General features: G+C 36.4%; 1 protein-coding gene across 1 annotated transcript in view; it reads left to right on the top strand.

Annotated features, from left to right (window-relative positions):
* Window positions 1-24,116, top strand: part of mnat1 (MNAT1 component of CDK activating kinase) — a 169,989-nt gene that overhangs the window by 75,767 nt on the left and 70,106 nt on the right. The window contains exon 7 of the mRNA XM_028822074.2: window positions 16,640-16,761. Within this exon, the coding sequence (XP_028677907.1) occupies window positions 16,640-16,761 (122 nt within the window). The remainder of the gene's footprint in view (window positions 1-16,639; window positions 16,762-24,116) is intronic.

The raw sequence follows: 24,116 nt of genomic DNA, 5'->3' as shown, positions 1-24,116 counted from the left end.
CACTATGCATTCCATTAGAGGATTGTAAGATTGGGATGGTGGCAATTTGCATTGATTGGAATGAGAATTTTGTAGAAAATTTAATCAAGGTAAGCAAAATTGCTTGCCATCAAGTAATTTCTTATTAATATTTTTACTGAATTATCAAGTTGTTTTTCTCATTTTTTGTACAACTCTTATATGCGGATGTGTATATGTTCTTGCTGTCAACATGTCAGCAGTTCTCTCCAGCTCTCCTGAGACCCTTGCCTTCCTGGAGGGACAATGCATAACTGCCTGTATCACCAATTAAGGGACATTTTACACAATATAAAAAAAACTAAAGTATACTGTATGTTGCCTCAATATGAACTAATTTCTTAATTCTTTATCAATACATGTTTTTGCTCTGGCAAACTGATTTTCAGTTCCTGAAATAAATTTGCTCTTTCTTTTGTTACAAACTCTATATGGTATAAACAATGAGTTGAAAAATATACCTCACTATGTTTCGTAAGACTTTTTGGAATCATATTAAACATGTTTGTTTCAGACATTTCAGAAAGTAAAAAAAGAAATTGGTAGTTCCTACCGATTTATACCAGGACCTGTCATCTGACTCACAATTGAACATTACAAAATTGAAAGTTTAGACAATGAAATAGTTAAATGCAATCAAATTAATTTTCAAAATTAATTATTTCTGTTGCCTTCAAAACAGTTTAAACTTTCACTGGTCTTTTAATTTACTTGCACATTATAATTAATCTCTGAAGACTACTTTCTTTATTTTGTGTAAAGTACCATTATTTCACTTTCTCTTTTCCTGTTTTCAGCTAATTTTTTTTCTGTCTTTTTTCTGTGCACTTACTATGTTTAGAAAGTCCATGGAAAATGATTTTCAGATGGCAGTGAGCCTTATACCAAAGTTTATTTTACACCTTGATTTTCAATGTGACCACTTGCATCTGTCCAACAACTTTCCCTTAAACTATTTCAGATTTCTGTGCATTTTATTTTTCTTAACCTGTCAGACAAGAAATGTTTCTTCAGGGATTATGTTATTTCTCTTTTGGTTGATTGGCTTCATGGAGGAACCAAACAATCACTGTCCTGTATACTAGCTAATCTCTTATTTTTAAAATTCAATCACTGTAAAATCTCATAATTTTTGTTTTAGAGTTATATTTCTAAGATTCAAAGATTAATAGAAGAATGGTTATTAAAAAAACAGATCTTCTTTCAGACAGGTTTTAGGCAGCTTTGGTGAAATCATACAGTAGGTGTATTAAATATATTGGCTAAACATTCTTGAAGTTTGGATTTGTAAATTCAGCATTGAAAGTGAACTTTCTGAAATGAACATTAAGATTCATATGGGTACATAATTCAAAAGTTACTGGGAAATAAACAGTATACATGAATGACTGAAGATAAAGTTATTTTAGAAGTAGTGTTATGATTCCAGCTGATATAACGAAAACATTCATATGTATGTACTTGCAAGATGTGGGCTTTTATTCATTGAACCATGATGAAATATATCACAGTCAGTCTTTACGTGCAACCTCAGCTTTCTGGTTTTGAAGTGTGTTTTTTGATATATGAATGGCTCTCTTTCTTCTGTGTTTTGTTTAATTTGTATGGCTGTTGTCCAGTAAAGCATCACTTCCAAGATTAACCCACTGGAACATTGTCTTAATCAATTTGACATCTACTTGTGTAAACAAACTGGGCAAGGAATCCTGGGGCAAAAAGTTAGCAAGGTGGGGTTTGTCTAATAAAAAAGTAAAAAAAGCAGACCTGCTTAAACACATAAAATACTTTCACAGATTTAAATTATGTCCCTTCATTTGAGGGGAGGGGGTAATGTGCAAAAATTGCTTTGGTTACCACTTGCTGGACAGGTTTTACTGGCTAGTAGACCAGATTTATCTTGATAATCACTAGAACAACACAAGTTTTGAATACAAATAAAATTACAGCCATTGTCTTAATGACTTGCATTATCTGGAAGGAATTCTTTAGCTTTCTGCCAGTACCTCACTGCTGCCTTAGAAACCAGACGTCTCTGGTGACAACAGTAATGGGCAGTAAACAAATAAGAAACAAGCCTCTGATACTCTTTGCTGCAATGAATCAATGTATCTCGCAAATTAGAATTTTCTTTCAAGCCTCCCAGTGCAAGACTCTCTTTAAGGGTTATTAGAGCAAAATGTGATGGGTCAGGGAAGTTGATGCTTACATAGTTGTAGTTCAATGTTTTAAAAAATAAGCAGTAACATGAACAGGATGTTTTTGAGCTAATGGAAGTATAATCTTTAAAAATTATCCTAAATTATTTGGTACATTTCCTCAAATTGAGCAACAATAGAGGTACCGGAGAGTCAAACCACAAACTTTGCTATTTCTCATAGAATCGTTAATTGAGAATGTTAATGATTATCAGTAAAGAAATTATTACATAAAGCTATAATTTCATAAATTTGTAGGTAATACTCTTAGATTCAAAACTAAACTGTTATTATTTTGAATAAAATAAATGCAGAGCACCATTACAAGCCATCAGAGGTGTTCTTGGCCAGGTGAAAGAAATTCAGTAAAAACCAAACTGGTGTGTGTTTTTCCTTGTACACAAGATAATAGTTACTATGGATTTTTTCCTTAAGCACCTCTTTTAGTTACAGCTTATAGTAAATAGACTGTTGTTTCAAATCGTATTGTTGCTTTGCTTTCGAACTGTACCTTTTTATGTGTTTACACTGCATGGCATTAGCCCAGCCTATGCTTAAATGTATTTTGGCTATTATTGTTTAAGTATTTGCATGCAGCTGCATTTTTATGCTTGTAGCTATGTTATCTTTTAAAGAATATGTCCACCTTTTGTTCCACCATTTCATCACCTGCTTAAATAACGCATCCTTTTGTTATTGCATGGCTTATACATATTTTCATAGACATTTGCTAAAGTTGCTTTCATTGACAAGTGATTAGATGTCTCATTTTTATATCTAAGAGCAAGGAAGTGCATGACCTATACACTAGAAAGGATTTGATTAACTTCCATTTCTATGTGTACTTGTGATTTTTACTCACTTTTATAAAAGAGCTTTAAATTATTGAAAAAATGACCTGAGAATGATATCATTTACAGTATATAATTGCTTTTATAAAAGTTCTACTTAAGCAATAAAACTTGGCTCAGAATATCTGAAGGAGTTCATAGATAAACTGGCAGATGTTTATTTTTAGAATTAATCTGTCCAACCTTGCACACCTATACTGTACAACTTTTACCTGACTGCTTACACCTTTCCTTAAGAAGGTGCCTCAGCTGCCTCGAAAGCTTGCATGTTGTAATCTACTTAGTTAGCCACAAAAAGGTGTCATTTTGCTTCACTTTTGATTGTACATCACTCTACTACTATATACCTAAAACCAGTTTTTGATTTCATGTAACCCCAGAATTACCAATAAATAAATAAAAACAGCACTGTTCTTTTTGATCATGGTTTTGGAGCCTCAGTGGATGTTATTTGATTGGGGGAGAAAGGTATTGCTGTAATTTATGAAGCAACACCTTTTTATTGAAAAAAGTTAAATCGGTCTAAAGCTAAGGTTCCCAACAGAGGCGGTACCGGCCACCGGTGGGCGCTGAAGAAATCTAAGGGGGCATTTCTGGTTCAAGACATATTAAGGGGGCATTGAGGACTAGCCACCGCCCCCTTGGGCAATACTCACAAGAATGCACTGAAAAGTTTGATTACGGTAATACTAAAAATCATCGAACGCATGTTTCAACCAATTATTCTAAATATCCATTAAGAAAGACCCGTCCGTATTAAATAGTAGGCATTGGTACATTATATTTACAAGTTTGCACAAGTCATGCATTCTCAGATCATGCAAGTCCTTACAAGATTAACGCACGTGCAGAGGACCGAATCTATGCATGTTTTGACAGGTTCATTAAACATCTATATATATAATTCACTAAGCCAGAAGACAAGTAGCCAACCATGGAAAGCACGCCGGAAGGGGTGTGGATTCACTAAGCCGCCGACAAGTAAGACACCCATGGCGCACGCAGGAAGGAGCCACGCCCACCAACTCTAAGACCATTGGATGCGACGACAACTCGCAGAGCCACGCCCACCAACTCGGACGCGACGACACAGAAAAAACGGCGTCATTTATATTCGTCTGTCGTAGAGGCCACATGTACCTCCGAGCCACGTTGACTGTTCATAGAGGCATGTTTCTTGCGGATGTGAATCGCCATATGCAGCGTGTAAAACGGTTTGCGAGGGGTATCCCACGGGATCCTTAAAATAATCCTTTACAACTGAGGTTAAAACACAATGAAGTAAGCAGTCTTTAAAAACCAATACGCCCTGTGCCTCTGTTTCATTAGCGTCGGCTGTCCTCCAATTGTAAGTCACGGACAATTGTATGTTTTCCTCTCAAAACACAATGAAGGAAGCAGTCTTTAAAAATCAATAAGCCCTGTGCCTCTGTTTCATTAGCGTCTCACCTGCTTCATCCAATGGTCTTAAAGTTGGTGGCCAGGGCTCCGTGAGTTTCTCTTGCGAGCGGGCACATGACCAGGGGGTGTGTAAGCTTAGAGAACGAGGGTGGAGGGGGGAGGACCAGGTAAGAAGAGGCATGTTTGTCGCGGAACCGAATCGCTGAATGACCGTGTGACGACGGTCGGCTGGCAAAAACTGGCCGACAAAAGCGTGTGCATTATACTTACTGAAAGGAGCGTTACGGATTTTGCAAATGTTCATTTTTTTCCCTCCTTTTAGACAACTGTGTCTTTCCGGAAGTGTTCAGCAATCAATATATTATTTTTGCGGCGTTTGCCTGCAGGACCACGTGCAGCGAGCAAGAGAGAGAGCGACAGCGCACGTGGGAGAGAGAGCGAGCTGGACACATAGGAATAATAATACTTCGTTACATTGATATACCGATACTGATTCTCAGTATTCAAAGCACTATCCACACAGGAAGGAACCGGGAAGCGAACACACAATCTTCCAGAGTCTCCGTACTGCAAACCAACAACACTACTACAGCCCCACAAGGCAGTTAAAAAATACACCTGGCTTGAATTTGTTTTCACTTCTGTGCATAGCATGTTACTTTTCTTGGTGGCTTATTACATTACGGATGTTTCACATGTACATTGTTTCCCCTGTGCTTAAAAGACATTAAAAAAGTGTTTCTCAACTACGCCATGGTCTTAATGTTGGTGGGCGGGTCTCCGTGACTTGCTCTTGCAAGCGGACACATGACCAGGGGGTGTGTAAGCTTAGAGAACGAAGGTGGACGGGGGAGGACCAGGTAAGAAGAGGCATGTTTGTCTCGGAACTGAATCGCTGAATGAAATTAAACGTGTGTGCATTGTACTTACTGAAAGCACCGTTACGGATTTTGCAAATGTTCATTTTTTTCTCTCCTTTTAGACAACTGTGTCTTTCCAGAAGTGTTCAGCTATCAATATATTATTTTTGTGGCGTTTGCCTACAGGACCACATGCAGCGAGAGAGCGACAGCGTGTGACACACACACATACATACAGATGCGCGCACGCGACAGAGCGCGCTGGACACATAGGAATAATAATACTTCGTTACATTGATATAGCGGTGTTCTCAGTATTCAAAGCACTGTCCACACAGGAAGGAACCGGGAAGCGAACACACAATCTTCCAGAGTCTTCTTACTGCAAAGCAGCAACACTACTACAGCCCCACAAGGCAGTTAAAAAATACATGGGGCTCGAATTTGTTTTCACTTTTGTAGATAGCATTGTTGCAATTTTACTTTTCTTGGTGGCTTATTACATTACAGATGTTTCACATGTTCATTGTTTCCCCTGTGCTTAAAAGACATTAAAAAAGTGTTTCTCAACTGTGACTACAAGTACTGACAACTGTGTCGTTCAGGAAGTGGTCACCCATCAATACATAATTATGCGGCGTATGCTACGCCGCGGGTTGGCTAGTTACTATAAATACATGAGAAGTTTTTTATCAATACTAGATTGTTTTGGAATTCCTTCAGAGCAAGTGTAAACCTAAAATTACAGTGTAATACCTACAGATCACATTCAAAGGAAAACTTACGTGGATCTACTTATTAAAAACTAGGAGGCTTTGCCCCCTGCTCACTTCGCTCGCCAATCCCCCGGCCTGTGGTACGCGCCAGCCACTTCGTATCTCTGCCACTCGCATATGTGGATTTCATTTTCACCAAACAACAAATCTCGCGGATACGCCTCTTCATTAGGAAGAAACACTACTTTTCTCTGATGGCAACACGAATTAGACCATCCACAAGTCTCCCATCATCATATTTAGCCGAAAGGATTTAGCATGGTCAACAATCTATTAACAAAGAAAAGAAACAGATTGCCAATAGTGGAATGCGGCCATTTAAGATTGTTGATGACAATAATGGCACCAAACATCGAAAACACCAAATTCAGCCCTCTCACTAATAATATATTCATCTTTTTAATAATATATATTTTTTAATCATACTTTGAGCAATACACCAATATTGTTAATATCTTCTAATAAAAATCTGTGCTTGTTTTTCAATATATAGTATAGTGTAGTTCATCCAAGGGGGGTGCTATCGAATCACTCTTTGAAAAAGTGGGCTCTAACCCAAAAAAGGTTGGGAACCTATGGTCTAAAGTATTGTAACTGTGTTTCCACATTATAATTTTTAGTATTTTTAGTGTACAGGTATTCCTTTTTAATAACCATGGGTAACACATTTACTTCATTGCACCTTTATTTTTTAATTAGAAATACTTTTTTTTTTTTTTTTTTTTTTTTTTTAAAAGAGATAAGTCAAACTCTTACATGTAGGCATTAATTGTATGGGGGTTATTTGTGGCCCTATAAGACTAAGGTGAATGAACTGATGACCAATATCTGACCTGTATACAGTATCTTTTCTTTGACTTTGTTTTATTTCAGGTTGTACTGCTAGGATTGTGTTTTTTTTTTTTAATTCAATTCCATATACAGCTAATCTTGTAATGTTTTTATTAGCATGCTTTTTTTGACAAAACTGTTTTTAATAAAAAAAATGTTAATTTTTTTAAAATAAATTAGCATGTATTATACAGTATATCTGAATTTCTGTTACTTCTTTTGGTTCAGTCATTCCTTTGGTTAAATTTTTGTGAATATATTCATGAGTGAGCGCAGAGGATCAGTTAACTTAGTTTACAAAACTTGCATTATTGGTTTATGTAGATTTGTGACTTTGAATTAGTTAAGAATAGGGAATCCATTCCCGGGCTCCGGGATTCCTGGACATTTTTCATTCCCACATTCCCAGGAATGAAACTGCTGGAATTCCCGGGTGAACGGGAATGGCCAAGCTCGCATATATAGCATGTAAAAATCGATCAAGAAATAACTGAGTTATAGTTGAAAATAATTAAGGTGGTGCCATTGCATCAGCTTGCACTTCATCGGACAACAGCTTTGTACAGCAACTTGAAATTGCAATGCGTCAGTCTGTTGCATCCGCATTATCTGTGCCAAGAAACTTGCCATCACAGAATGATGACAAGAAACTGGATACATCAGTAAAAGCTGAAATGGTGTTGTTTAGAACAAGTATATCAGTATCTGATGACTGTGCCGCCTACTTCAGTGGAGGCAGAGCGTGCTTTCTCAGCTGCTGGCGTACTCTGCATGAAGGTGCGCTCTCGCCTGGACGACCGCATGCTGGACACGTGCTTTCTCTGCTCTTATTACTGCAACTAACTAGATACATGTACTTATATGACAGCATGAACTGCTTGTAGATAAGGTTAGTCTTTTATTGGTGTCAACATATTGCAGTAGTTTTATTAAAAATAAGTGGCGGTTGTTCTAAAACTGTTCACATGTGAGATGCCCGTGCACTGTGTCATCCCTGGGAGCCCAGGATTCCCGGGAATGACATGTGGGATTCCCGAATTCCCGGGAATGGATTCCCTAGTTAAGAATGTTATTTGTATTGCCATGTAGTGACTAGCACTGCTTTTACTACTGTGTTAGAATTCTAACCTGATCATTGTCTATGTGTGGAATCTCTCTCTCGCCATCCCTCCCAACCTCCCACCACCATGACCCTAAACTGTATTTAGCAGGTTTGAAAATCTTTATGTTTGACTGCATCCCAAAGAATGTATGGTTGATTGGCAGCTGTAAATTACCCTGGTGTGAGTACATTCAAATATGTGCCTGAATATGTCCAGTCTTGACAATGAATTGAGTTAAGTTGGTTTTAAAAATTGGTGTATAGATTTTGAAAAAGAGAGACAAAAGGGTATGGTCCAGTCACACTCATCCTACTCCTTGAAAAAGCCTTTTCTGACATATTGGAACAGGAACTCCGTCTGTTACATCTCAGATTCACAAAGTACAATGTAAATTTTGTCCTGGCTAAGTCTTTGTTCTTTCATGCATATCCCAGGGATCATCTGAGTTTGCCAATCCTATGTTTATTTGCTTTGTTAACTTAGAAAATTTTTTTGACTGTGAACCCAGGTGTATCTTATGTGTGGAACAAGAGTTGAGTTTATATAATTAGCACTGGGTGAAGTCCTTTCAGCATGACTGTTGGACACTGCTGAATGTGTGTTTTCTATCTCCTTTCCTGCTTAAAGTTTTCACAAATTAGATATTAGGTTCTCAAACTGAATAACCTCCCAAGAGTCAAATACACCCTAAGTGTTGAATCTTTGTTGTTTGCAGATGATAGTGTTCTCTTGGCCTTATCAAACTGTGGTGTTCAGTAGGCACAGTAACAGAATGCAGCTGAGTATGATGTGACTATGATGCGAATAACACTTTCAGATCTTAGGTTATAGTCCTCTCTCAGAAATCAGTGGCTTGTTCTCTGCAAATAAGGGATGAACAGCTGCCCCAGGTGGAGGAGATCGGGCATGTCAGGCTTCTAGTTCATTAGTGAGGGTAGAGGCTATAGTTAAAGTGACCAGCAAATCATTGCAGTATGCCAGACCACAGTGGTAAAACAAGCTAAGTCTGTAGATGAAGCTGTTTATTTATCAGTCAGTCTACACCTACATCCCTAGCCAATTATAATGAGCTCTTGGTAGTGAGTGGATGAGTGAGATCATAAACACAAGGGGCTGAAATGAGGTTCCCGTTCAGGGTTGCTGAGATCCATATACACGACAGTTTGAAGAACACAGCAATATGAGCAAAATTCAGCGTAGAACCCATGTTTCTCTAGATCAAGAGGAGTGAATTGATGTGGTTTTATCATAAAATTAGGATACCCCCGGAGTATTTTATTATAGCATGTTACTATCATAATACTCACCAGGGAAAATAGAATAAAAAGGATGATGAATATGTAGATGGTGATTGTTAGACAGTCAAAATTTTAGTCTCTGCATAATATTAGTGTGTTTTTGGTGAAGTTCATGCCTGGTGTACCATGTAAGATTCTAATCCACAGGATCATCTTTTGGGAAAATGCAACTACTTCTTGGTCATTAATGAGTTCTCTTTGCAGTCAGTTGTTCTCTTATCACCTCTGCTGTTTTAGTTGAAGATTTGCCAAAGTTTACATAATTGTGCCATTTTAATTGATACCAAAACTGTTTTTTCCTTGAGGCTTAGATAGATATATGCTAATGACACGAATATTATTCAGTGAAAAATACTTAGTGACATTTATGGCTCGTAGACTGCTCAGTTTGCCCTAGTTGTGATGAAATTGTTCTAAAAGTTTGGCTCAAGATAATATTTAAGTTTTATCCGTCACCCTTGTTCTTATTTCAGGTGTGCACAAGCCAGTGGTGTTACTTGAACTTGCATCCTGTTCCTATCTGTGAGAAGACTTGTTAAAACTGATGCACTTCTGCTGGTGGTTTTAAGTTCCCATTCATTCTAAACTTGAAAAAAAAAATGTACCACTTAGTTTAGGTTTTTCAGACAGACTTTTACCATCTGAAATGGGGGTGGGGGGAATTTATGCCTCGTCCACAGCTATTGCTGATGTCTATCTGAAGCCTGTTCAGCGATGGGGGCATAGTGCCAAACAGAACAGGTTCAACTTGTCTGTTAGGATTTATGCTGCACAGAAATGCACGGCTGCCTCTGTGGAGGTCACCGTAGAGGTCAACAGAACAGAAATATTACATGCGGCATGAAATAACATGTGGCAGCAATAGCCAAAGATTGTGCACTGGTGGATGAATAATTGTACAAGTATAGAGTGGAAAATCATTACTATCTTTAAGTGTCATTAGTCGTTATGGGCTTTTCTTTAATGCTTTATTAAAATAATTGATGTTTAGAAGCAATCCAAGAAGTAGTTGCTGTAAATGTAATAAAGTAGTTAGTTTGTAATCTCTTTTCTTTTTAATAGTGCTAAAAGATGTACTGGTATCAAAAATATAATGGATGAGTTAATTAAAAACTAATATAAAGCTGTAAGTGCAAACAATCGGAACACAAAATTATACATTTTGTTAGTTATGATGAAGCCTAACCAGTTCTGACACATAATATCTTAGAATAACTCCATTCCAAGTCTGTTCTAAATCCTAGCATGTTTTTGTTTCCATTTTATTAATATGCCTCTTATTTGAGTAAAAATGAGAATTGGGTGGAGCGATTTTTCTGACTGATGCCTAGAATGGATTTCATGGTGGTTTTCCCTGCTGAACGAGTGCTGACATAGTGGTTTTTCTCTCCTTCAAGTTTTGCATGCCTGAAGCACAGTGCTCTGTGTCTTCCTGAAGTAAGCATGCAGGCATTTGTGACTCAGATCTTCCAAAGATTAGATTTATGGATTTTTTTTTTGTCCTGCTAATATACTGTGCTTCATAGTGTTTCATAATCCTAAACCAGTAGCTTTAATCTTTATTTTATTATACTTTTCATAAAACAGTTGCACCATGTGCTTTTAGGGTTAGTTATTGTGCTTTACTCCTCTCGTCATTATGAAAAAAGAGAAACCGAACTTTGACCTTTTTGGCACCAGAAGGCTGAATGGCTGAGAGTATCTGCCTCTTTAAATAAAAAGTGATGAGCAGGGTGAAGCAGCAGAGAGCCATCTGCAATGGTGCGGTGAGAGGAGATTAACAGGGCGGCAGGCAAATGGTGCTGATTGGCATTAGCAAGTGTGCTGGCAGTTGTGTGGCTGCCACCTCCACGGGGAGGCGGAAAAGAGAGTCGTCAGCTTTATTGGCTTTTCAAATAGAGCAGCTGAGGCTCGTTCCTGAACCTCCTGAAGAACTAAATTTAACTCTGCTAGCATGACCGCATGTAATGGGCAGCGAGTGTTGGCAGCAATACCTGAAGTTTTCCTTTAATATTATATGTAGTTCTAATATGTCTTATTGAGGAACTGCATTCATCTGCTACAGAGACACCAACACGCGGTTATTTTATAGTTATGGCGATGAAGGGATGGGAAACAAGGTGGTACATATAGATGCTTCTTTTGCTAAAAAAAACCCCACATAATTGTTATATTTTTGCACATCCAATTTTTTGGTTCTTGTGTACTTTCTTAGATTATGCATAATTTAGAGAACAAGTATTTAAAGAAGATTTTAATATGAAGTTTATTGATATCAACCTTTACTTAATGCAAGAACACCATCATATACCATGGTGCTTTTCAATTAGTATATACAGATGTCTAGCATGCTCAAATGTACAAGTTTGATTTATTGCCCATAGTATGTATACTTACAAAGAATGTTTACTAAGTAGTGCAAAGTGTTCCTAATGAAACTGCAATTGTGGTAAATAAGAGAAAAAAGTCTCCCTGTAATGTTTTATACATCCCAGATATAAGCTACAGTATTATATCTTTAGAACACTGAAGATATTGATTTCTGAAATGGAAGTAGACACAACATTTTTGTAGTTATTAACTTTGTGGTGACAAATACAATGATGCTTTAGTTTAGACTGAGATTACTGAAGCAGAGGCAATCCTAGAGTGCATATATCATTTACCGCATTAAATAGATTTACATTTTACTTAGTAATGCAGATTGAGTTCACTTCATCTGTATTGCATGAGGTCTAAAATGGAGCTTTGGCAAAAAATGTTAATTTTAAGGATATTTAAGCTTTTGTGTCCACAAATTGGCTAAAATAATAAACTGATTTTAAGGTTTACAGATACTATACTTCATTATGTAGATATCCCAGTTTATCGGATCAGCAGCTGAAATGAGTTGGATATTGAAGGAATTGTTCTTTGAGTATATGTCATGAAGTGCCTGGTAATACACAAAAAAGACGTCACTGCAGCCAGTAGTTGTTAAGTGTTTCATGGTGACCTTTTGTTGCTTGAAGTATAAAAAATGTACAGTGGTAGTTCATGGTAATTTCTAGGTGTCAGAAACATCATGCATAGCAGATAGTATCTGCATAGCTGAAATTTTCATTTCTGCCAAATATTTGTTGAGGGTTCTGTGCAAATCAATAGGCACTATCTAACCTCTTTTCTAAAGTTTCAATCAATTACAACCACTTTCAAAGCTTAGCTTTCACTTTCTCTGATACATTGTGTCACTGACACATACTGTCACTCTTTTTTCAATTGCTAAAATTCATAAATTGTGAGGGGAATTTTGCAAGCATAAACCAGTCATAACCTTTTTCACACTTGTGTACTGTGGGATAACTCTAAGTTGGCTTGACTATTACTCTATTCCAAGGTAATCTTCAAATGTGTCTTTTCTGCTTGGTGTTATGTATTAGATTTACTGTTTTGTGTGACATTTGATTATTTGTTCCTTTGTTTCCTATTTTATTTTGTAAAATGATAATTTAAACATACCGTATTACAATTTATGAAGCTTATATAAATCAATTTTTCTGTATGAATAAGAACTTAAACTGAATATAAAACAAAAACTGTTGTCTTTTGAGGATATGATGTAATGGTGGAGATTAAAATATAGAATACATGAAATGTGCTTATGTGAGTCTCCAGGAATAATGAAGATTAATAAGTGCCAGCTGATGAATCGTTTACTGTAGTGAATGTTCAGATTTTTTTTTAATGTTCATTTTTCATCTATGTGCTATAGAATAGTGATGAGTTTCATGTTGTTTGGGCATAGAAGCAAGAATCTGACTGTGCTGTATACACTTGACACCACTACTACTACCACCAAATAATAATCAGTCAACAGATAAGGAGTTCCTACTATGTAATCTTCTCAGCAACCAGCAGAAGATGAAGACATACACACACCAGGGCAGTTTAGTAGCATCAAGTAACTCAACTGCATACTGGAAAAGTTAAGTTTGTACATGAAACTCATGTTGCATCAAGTTTGACTTATTGTCCACTGATAACTTCTTATTTTCATTTTTTATTTTAACTTTGAAAAATTTGGCAGAATTGAGTTACAATATTTTAACAATGCTAATTACAAATAATAGTTACTGAATTCATGCCAAAAAATGGTTAATGACTGAAAGTGGCTTAATTTACTGCAAATTCTTTCAAATGTGAAGTATGCACCTATATACTTGATTGATCTTAGGCTAGCATAACACCACGTGACTGAGTTGGAGATCATGTCACACTTAATAACTGCAGTTGCTGACTCTTGTCAATTTAAGGGTGTCAGATTAAGTCACCTACACACTACATGGCCTTTCCAGTGATTTTCATTGACATAATCAGCTGGGGCAGTTGTGTGACTTACACCAACAAAATCAAACAGTCACCCTCTTCAAATATTCAGTCGTGTAATCTAACATCTTAAAGATGGGAGAATCTACAGTTCAGTCATTACGTTTGACATTGTATGTGCCTAGAAGTTGTATAATGTGCTGGTTGCTTATGACTTGGAATCACTGGAAATGTTGGATTACACTAATGCCTCTTCAGCACTGTTTCATATTTCAAATGTATTGTGAGCTTGCTCGTTTTCACAGATAACTGATGTGCTGCCTGGCTTGAGTATCAATGTTGGCCTGTCTTTTTTCTTTTTCCATTCTGTCATGGTATGACAAACACAAGACATTGCACAGATAAGCCTCTTACTTATTTGTGTGACCCAAAACACACACCTCCCCTTTTTCCTTGTGACGGCATTTTATGAATTATACTTCTGACTTGACTGATCATTGGCTGTCAGCTCTTACATGCACGTGATCATTCCTCTGCAACTTTTATTTTTGTTTGTGTTTTGGTTGCATTGGCTCTTAAGGGAAAACACATAGTAATGCTGGATTTTGACTAACAATTTAGTGGTTATTCAAATAAATGTATCACATAAAAGAAATTAGCTTTAAACCCTTTTTTTTCAGCAGGGTTTTAACTAGGGATACTTCAATTAGGTTTTTTAAGGACTGCTACTGATCACCGATGTCATGTTACTAGAATTGGCCAAAACCAATTCTGGTTTTGTTTTCTTTATCCTTTTAATTTTTTTCCACTAAACTTCCTGCATAACCAGTGTCAAAGAACGACAAAAGAGACACAAAAAGGTTTGGGTCAGCCTCCTGTATACTTGAACCCGGCTGCAAAAAGTTGATAAATGGATTGTACAGATGTGTACAGACTGGAGTCCAAAAGTGACATCATTGGGCCTGGGATGGGAAGTGATGTCGTTGTGAGCAGAAGTGATGTCATCAGGGCCAGATGGAATTTCCTGTAACTTGTCTGCAGTGGAAAGAGAGAAAGGATTCCCGCAATCCTCCGCCCCCTGATCTGGAGTGGAATTACCCTCATTTCAGCCCTTTAGCTACCTCCCATGCGCATGTGTGTGACACCAGGCATGTAGAAGCTGAATGTTGTATATTAAAATGATATTTTTATAATTACTAGGGGGCTTCACCCCCTGCTCGCTTCACTCACCAACCCCCATTTTTGTTTTTCTGGATACACACGTTTAAGATTTTTTTTTTCTTTGAATTGTTGCTATTTCATTAGTTTCACTTTTATTTCTGAACTTCTGTAAAAACAATATTTGGAATCTTTCGAGTCCCAACGTGCTGAATGTTTTTAATGAGGTCCGTGAGGTGTGTTTAATGACTCTGTACCATAATTCAGGATAGGTTTCTCTGTTTGGAATTTCAGCACAGACAAAACGATCCACATCATCAGCAGTTAATAATTTTTTTTGCAATGTAACCAATAAATGCATGTGAGGTAAACTCCGTTTTTGAAATTCTCTTGACTTAAACTTCAAAGCCTTACAATATTTACATAGTTCTGACATATCACCTATGTCCATATATGTGATCTCTATTTGCCTTTTCATTATTTCTCTGAGTAATAATTTCTCTTTCTTTGCGCTATTGCGATGTTTACTTTCTTTGTTCTGACACTGTTGTTTTTTTCTGCTTTCATATTCTGTATCTTGCTCTGCACGTGTTTTGCGCCTACGTTTTTTTTGAGGCTTTTGAATTCCAGTTTTCATTATCTCTAACCTGCTCTGCATGTGTTTGGTCCCCTTGTTTTTTAACCTCTTTATGACGTTTTACTTTGTTTTCTACTCTGTCTTTTACTTCTGACCTCGCTTTATCTTGCTTTTCTTTCAATGACACCTGGTCTGTAGTGAGTATTTTCCCTTTTTCGAGTAATAATTTCCATTTGTTTTCGCTACTGCAATCTTAACTTTCTTTTTTTTATACTTTATAATTTTCCTACTTTCATATTCTTTAACTTTCTCCACATGTGTATCGCGCCAATGTTTTTTTTTTTTTTGAGCCTTTCGAATTCCAGAGGTAGCTCTAACCTGCTGTGCATGTGTATAGCGCCAACATCCGGATTGGACGTGCTTTTTTTTACAATTCCACTTGTTCTGAGCTGATAATTACTTTCCTTATTTTCTGAATTTGCACCTAGATTATTCTTTTTCTTTTTTGTCTCTCCAATGCTTTTGAGTCTCTTTTCTTCATGCTGCTTTCTTCTTCGCTTAGTCGTCTACATTTCATCTATAACGTATTGTCCTTATACACTTTATATGTGCTCAGAGCCCTGGATCTGTGTGTGCTCAAAGCCAAAACATGACGGAGAATTTTGGTGAACGTGCTCTTATTTGGTTGTAAGTAGGGTGTGTCTTGCAAGAATCTCATGTTCTATGTCATCGCGAGATGGTTCTGGGTCAATCTCTTGGCACAAAGTCTCATGTTTAAGGTCCCTGCGAGACGCTCCGTGGCCAGTCTCTTTAGTCTTGCAGGTCTTTTAAGTGTCTTCCGTGATCTTAACGTAAAGATCACGTCTCAACGCCCTACTGTTACTCTGCAGGATTTTTTTTTTATAATAGAGAGAAATGGCAGACCACATTTTTTATTACTAAAGTTAAATTCTGTAGGCTTATTGTTTTTAAACTAATAAAAGCATGTACAAAAATATTTACTCATAATACACATATAAAAGAAAATTAAAATTCTTGTCATAAATGCAAGCAACAACTCTATTGAAATGCTGTTGTAAGTTGTTTGCAAAGTATACAGCATACATTTGCAATTAAAAATAGAAATAAAAGAAGTAAGCATAAATGTGTATTAAATGTTTTTGGATTAAGTTTTCTTTATTATATAATATCTGGAATGTTTAAATTATTTTAGCAAACTTATGTTGTTTTTTTTAAAAACTTGAGTTTTTTATGTTTGCCCTTCAGAACCAGAAGATCTCACTACAGCCTGTGGCCAAGGTCGAAGAGGTTCTCTATGTTTATCAGCCTCTACACATTGAGTCTTATGGACCTCCAGTTCCAGACCTTGAAAATCTGGGACGGTTAGGGTAAGTTAAGACGTTTTTAACCGTTACTGTATATTAGCTGGAATTTCAGTGCTTTGCATGGGAAATTGTATGACAAATAGTTTTACAGATATGCTACAGTGCCAGCCAGTTTGGTATTTTACTATAGTGACATAGCCTGCAGATTGCTCATGTGTTCAAAGCTGACTATCATATAAAAATTGCCCTTAAGCACTGATAAAAATTAAAGACACCTGAAAGGTTGTTAAATCTGTGAGCATATGTAGGTTATCAGGAAATACATTTTAATGTGGTACTTTCTAGTAAACTAGTTTTTTGTTAAGTTTACAGATGAATAGTTCATTTGTCTACCTCACGCATACTACGTAAAACTGGCAGTATCAGAAGAATCTCAACTTAGTTTTTTTCAACCTTTGTCAAACGCTGACTGTGAACCTAATAATAGCAATAAATCACAGGAAACAAGTGATACTGAACTCGAGATTGGTAATTAGTTCTGTTGATGGAATTCTGGGGATATTTCAACCTTGTAACTTTGATTATTCCTGTATTAATGTTTAAAGAAAAATAGAAATACAAACAGTAAATCTAGTTGAGAACTCATGGAGTAATCTTTTCACAGCAAAGGTTAAACGATTAGCACCCTCCACCATTGGTTGTACCCTGAATGACTCCACTTAACTAACTAATCACCTAATAGCCACATTGCCTTTATGTTGCAAATATTTTATGTCTCTCTTTCTGTTTCATGATGAGAGATAAAAATATAGCCCATCTCCTATAAAAGCCCCTTCATTCTGAATAACATCTATCCAGCAGTAAGTAAGACTTAATTAATGGATAAAATATTAATGATTAAGGCAGATGTGTCGTACTCAGATCTTGTACGGCCCCAGAGACTGCAAGTTTTCATTCCGGACTCTTTCTTGATTAGTAACCAGTTACTTTAGCTAAGTAAGCATACATAATTGACATGCTTTTTTTCCCTTAACTGGTAGCCAAATAATAAAGAGATGCAGAGCAAGCCAAATGACCAACTAGCATAGGGATGTCAAGCAATCCAGTTTAGCTGTTAATGAACCATTACATGCTATGACTTGTTAGTGATGTCATTCTGCCACACCAGTCATTTCCAAAACTAATTTACTTTTTACCTTGTGGACTACAGCAGATAAATATTTCTCAGATTTTTAATTTTTTCTTTTCAGACATTTTATTGAGATTGATTTTATATGAAAGACAAAGGTGCAAATGAGATCTGCATCAGTCTGTTCTTCAGTTAGCATGGTTTACATCTCATTATTTTTGCTTGTTAAAGAAGTAATGAAACAGCTAAACTGCAAGTCAATTAAAATCAGGGCAACATTGTATGTGCCATTAACACTAGTGAATCAATAATGGAGAAAACGGCTGGAATGAAATCCTTCAAGCCACTACAGCCTTTTAGGATCAGAGTTTGACACCTCTGGATTAAAATATTGAGATGGCTATCTTAAATATTGCTTATAAACTCAAACAAAATGGATGTTCTCCTAGAAACACACTTTGTACTCTTATTTGTTTGTGTTGAAACTTGAACTCTTCGTGTACATTCTCTTACAGAAGCATTAGAGGATGTTGTTAAGGTTTTCTTACTCATTTCTTCCATTTTTCCTTATTCTCTCTTTAAGTAATAACAAGTCAAATTTTTCAATTGAATCTCTTATTCTTGTTTATTCAGAGTGCATTTGTTTTTAAAATCACTCAGCCATGAATGAAATGAGCTTGCCTACAATATTTCTGATGTGAGAAAGTGCCAATGAATGCATATATTTTTCATGGTAAGCATTACAGCAGAAAGTTAGGTTATTTAGAGAAAAGAGGTTCAGTTTTATTAATACCTAAAACAAGTAGTAAAACAAATTGTCAGTTGCAACTTCAGATTGCAGCTTAAACCTTTCAGGCTGATTTAATTTACAGCTGTGAAGATCATTAATACATGAATAATTCTGTATTTTAATTTGCCGGTTTACCAGCTGCTAAATATAAAGTATAATTCTTATCTGTAACTGTTACATGATTGCATTGTGACATGCCTTTGGATATATTTTTCCCCCCTGTATTTCCTTTACAGTATATAATTAGGGACATTAATTCAAAAATTGAAAATTTCAGTTTGAGCTTTTTTATGATTCATGCTTTGTTGCTTGTTTTGGTTCACAAAGAGAAAAGAATAACTGAATACCAGAATTATTTAAAACTTTGATGTAATTGAACCAAAAAAAACTCACTTATTCAAATTTGATTGTATTTATATTTACAGTATCTAGAAAGAAGTAAAGAAACAACACATTTTACAATACAATACAATAGCATTTATTTTTGTATAACCCAATGTCACACAAGGAGTGCTGCAATGGGCTTTAACAATCCCTGTTTTTTGACAGCCCCACAGCCTTGACTCTCTAAGAAGACAAAAAAAAAATCCCAAAAAACCCTTGTAGGGGAAAAAAATGGAAGAAATCTTAGGAAAGGCAATTCACAGAGAGACCCCTTTCCAGTTAGGCTGGGTGTGCAGTGGGTGTCAAAAACTGGGGTCAATACAATACATAGAATAGAATACAGGTATTCCTCAGTACAATTCACTAGTACAATAGTAATAGTACAAGTACAGATCAAAATGCAAGAGTAGATTATATCATATATGACGATTCCAATTTGTTCCAAGTCCTGAAGACCTTGGCCATCAAGCTACTTCCCCTCCTACTGGCCATTCCACAGCGGAGTCAGTGTTGGGTTGGCCAATCTGATGATGGGACCCTTGTACCCATTGATTCCAGTGCTCCTCCATCAGTGATGACTTTTCTTTAGGCAGGCAAACATCTTGGCATTAGGGTAGTGGCACCAAGTGCCACATTTGTGTACCAAGAAGAGAAACAGAATAGATAGTAACAAATTATAAATATCATATTAATTATTTTTTATTGCTAATGACTAACAACAGAGATGCAGTATGCATAGTTAATCAGCAGCTCTAGTCTGGGTATGCTAAACTGAAGTAGTGAGTCTTAAGTCAGGATTTGAAAGCTGAGACTAAAGCATCTCTTACAGTAGCAGGCAGACCATTCCTCAGCTTTGGGGCCATGTAACTAAAAGCTCAACCTCCCACTGTTATTTTATTAATCCTTAGAATCATAAGCAGACTGCCATCTTGAGATCTTACTGCATGCTCTGGTTTGTAGGTAATGATAAGTTCAGATAAGTAAGCAGGACTTTGGCCATTTAAGACTTTACAGTGGTGTGAAAAACTATTTGCCCCCTTCCTGATTTCTTATTCTTTTGCATGTTTGTCACACAAAATGTTTCTGATCATCAAACACATTTAACCATTAGTCAAATATAACACAAGTAAACACAAAATGCAGTTTGTAAATGGTGGTTTTTATTATTTAGGGAGAAAAAAAAATCCAAACCTACATGGCCCTGTGTGAAAAAGTAATTGCCCCCTGAACCTAATAACTGGTTGGGCCACCCTTAGCAGCAATAACTGCAATCAAGCGTTTGCGATAACTTGCAATGAGTCTTTTACAGCGCTCTGAAGGAATTTTGGCCCACTCATCTTTGCAAAATTGTTGTAATTCAGCTTTATTTGAGGGTTTTCTAGCATGAACCGCCTTTTTAAGGTCATGCCATAGCATCTCAATTGGATTCAGGTCAGGACTTTGACTAGGCCACTCCAAAGTCTTCATTTTGTTTTTCTTCAGCCATTCAGAGGTGGATTTGCTGGTGTGTTTTGGGTCATTGTCCTGTTGCAGCACCCAAGATCGCTTCAGCTTGAGTTGACGAACAGATGGCCGGACTTTCTCCTTCAGGATTTTTTGGTAGACAGTAGAATTCATGGTTCCATCTATCACAGCAAGCCTTCCAGGTCCTGAAGCAGCAAAACAACCCCAGACCATCACACTACCACTACCATATTTTACTGTTGGTATGATGTTCTTTTTCTGAAATGCTGTGTTCCTTTTACGCCAGATGTAACGGGACATTTGCCTTCCAAAAAGTTCAACTTTTGACTCATCAGTCCACAAGGTATTTTCCCAAAAGTCTTGGCAATCATTGAGATGTTTCTTAGCAAAATTGAGACGAGCCCTAATGTTCTTTTTGCTTAACAGTGGTTTGCGTCTTGGAAATCTGCCATGCAGGCCGTTTTTGCCCAGTCTCTTTCTTATGGTGGAGTCGTGAACACTGACCTTAATTGAGGCAAGTGAGGCCTGCAGTTCTTTAGACGTTGTCCTGGGGTCTTTTGTGACCTCTCTGATGAGTCGTCTCTGCGCTCTTGGGGTAATTTTGGTCGGCCGGCCACTCCTGGGAAGGTTCACCACTGTTCCATGTTTTTGCCATTTGTGGATAATGGCTCTCACTGTGGTTCGCTGGAGTCCCAAAGCTTTAGAAATGGCTTTATAACCTTTACCAGACTGATAGATCTCAATTACTTCTGTTCTCATTTGTTCCTGAATTTCTTTGGATCTTGGCATGATGTCTAGCTTTTGAGGTGCTTTTGGTCTACTTCTCTGTGTCAGGCAGCTCCTATTTAAGTGATTTCTTGATTGAAACAGGTGTGGCAGTAATCAGGCCTGGGGGTGGCTACGGAAATTGAACTCAGGTGTGATACACCACAGTTAGATTATTTTTTAACAAGGGGGCAATTACTTTTTCACACAGGGCCATGTAGGTTTGGATTTTTTTTCTCCCTAAATAATAAACACCATTATTTAAAAACTGCATTTTGTGTTTACTTGTGTTATATTTGACTAATGGTTAAATGTGTTTGATGATCAGAAACATTTTGTGTGACAAACATGCAAAAGAATAAGAAATCAGGAAGGGGGCAAATAGTTTTTCACACCACTGTATATGTTAAAGTATGATTTTGAAATGTGCCCTAAACTTAACCGGGAGCCAGTGTAAGGACTGAAGGGCTGGAGTTACAGTATGTGTTCATATTTTCTTGTTCTTGCAATAATTCTTGCGGAAGCATTTTGGATTAACTGGAAGCTGTATGAAGAACAGTTTGAACATCCAGTGAACACAGCATTACCGCAGTCCATCCTACTAGAAATAAATGCGTGAATTAATTTCTCAGTATCCTGCATACTTAGAAAACTTCTTAATTTCCAAACATTGTTAAGATGGAAGAAACATGTTTTGGAAAATTTTATAATGTGCACTTGAAGGGACATGCTAGAGTCAAAGATAATACCTAGATTGTGGGTTCATTTAGTAAGGTTAACGGAGTTAAATAATGTCAAAATATTATAGTATTGTAAAGACAAGTAGTTCTCATCCATCCACTACTTTAATTCACTAACATATCTAATTAAAGACATTGGAGAAACTTCATTTGGACTAAAAGAAAGGTATAACTGGGTGGCATTTACATACAAGAGAAAATTAACATTGTTTACTAATGATAGATCCCAGTGGAAGCTTGTAAAATGAAAACAGTAAAGGTCCCAGTACTGAGCCTTGCGGGACACCATATCTCACTTCTATAGGTAGATTGACTGCGCTGATTTTAGTCCTAAACAAAAGACTAGGCCAGAATTTTGAGTTCCTTTACTAATTTTAAACAGTCTTCTATTATAATTGTATCGCTTAGCTGTACCCTCTCCTGTACTTCATCAGCAATTCTAACTCAAAAGATTTCTTCTAGCTTGGTATACCCCTTGAAGCCATCTTCACCTCTCCTTCATAAACTTCCATTTTGCATGCGTTTCTCAATTATATAAAAGCATTATGGTTGACTTAGGTGGTTTAGGGTATTTAGAACTGCTGAATAATTATTATTGGGCACAGAGTATACCGATTGTATTATCACATGACTACCAAAGTGGAGATATTACCAGGAAATATGAACCCTGCCTCTTTTGTTTGAGTCTAGTGATCATCTTCTTTCTTTTTAATTCATGTGTACAAGATCAATAGTACACTGTTTTGTTCTGTCACCTGTGAAAGAAAACAGCCAAAAAAAGAATCAACAGACTTGTGCTGGTGAAATGTTTTGGAGATATAATGATGAATTTAAGTATATGTTTAATCTCATGCTGAGATACCTGGGACTCTTTAAAAGTGAGCATTTTTGAGGAAATTTGTACATTTTTCAAAATTGACAAAACAGATACACTAAAGTTGCTTTATATCAGCAGAAACTCTAGTAAGTATAATAAATTAATGTACCAAAGACTATGTAACATGTAGAATAACTAGAACCTGAGTACCTCATTGACATCTCACAATCTTTCGGCAGATGAATAGTCTTAATTGATACTTTAATAATTTGTAAGACCAAAGGCTGCATTTCTTTCCCTTGAGGAAAAAATACAGAACAGAGAATATTATTTAAAGGGTGCAAGTCCCATCTTGTATGATAGCTGTTTCTTGCATGCTTTAGCATTTTCAGAAATGCTGATAAAAGTTATGATGTCCTGTGGCTATAATAAGCAATAACTATGAAGGATGAAAATTAGGGTTCTCAAAAAGATAATACTCCAGAGCTTACAGTATTCATTTTTTTGAAGTGAGAGTTGGTGTGGTTACTGAAAGGAGTTCAGTTTTCAGTTACTTTAGTCTGATTTAGCAATACATCTTGTTAAACACTTACACATTTCTCTCTTAGGAAAACTTATTATGTACTGCCTTGACTGTGCATAATTGCCATGCTGTGGAATTGGGTTGCATTGTTTTTGCAATTTCTTTTGCTTTATACCATAAAATATTTTCGTACTTTACTATAAATTTTGATTTGAAGGGGAAAATATTGAATTAACCATGGAATCTAATATGAATCGGATAGCAATTTATTTCTCTCTTTTTGCTTTTCTCTCTGTCTCAAGATGAAAATTCTTGGCAATGATTCAATGTCTGGTGTGTTTTTTTTTTGGATGAGAAATCAAAATAAATAAAAAATCAAAATCCTGTTACAGATCTACAACAATGTATTTCATTGTTGTCTTCAGCTGGTTTTTACTGTAAATGTGAAATGGAAATGCAGATCTGGAAATTCACTGACTATGCTTTCTTTTCATGTCCTCCTTCAATCTTCCACCGCTAAAAGCAAGCACAGTATATTTCTTACAATCGATATCAAGTAGCAAGTCTAATTTTACATAGTACCCAGAGAATCATAAATGTCCTCAATTTGTGAAAGACCTTTGATATTTGCCTAATGTGTTTTCCAGATGCAGTACTGGTGAAGAGATGATTTAGTCACTTGCTACTATTTTAAAATATTAGTCATCATTTAATGCAAGATGTGCCATGAAGAAGAGGTATAAAGTAATGCCTAAAACTATTATTTTGTGAGAGAACACACTCTTTCTAGGTTATAATATTCCTAC

Source organism: Erpetoichthys calabaricus, chromosome 16 (assembly GCF_900747795.2).
Source record: "Erpetoichthys calabaricus chromosome 16, fErpCal1.3, whole genome shotgun sequence".
Taxonomy (NCBI): domain Eukaryota; kingdom Metazoa; phylum Chordata; class Cladistia; order Polypteriformes; family Polypteridae; genus Erpetoichthys; species Erpetoichthys calabaricus.
The sequence above is the reverse complement of the archived record's forward strand: the minus strand, read 5'-3'. Positions and strand labels throughout refer to the sequence as shown.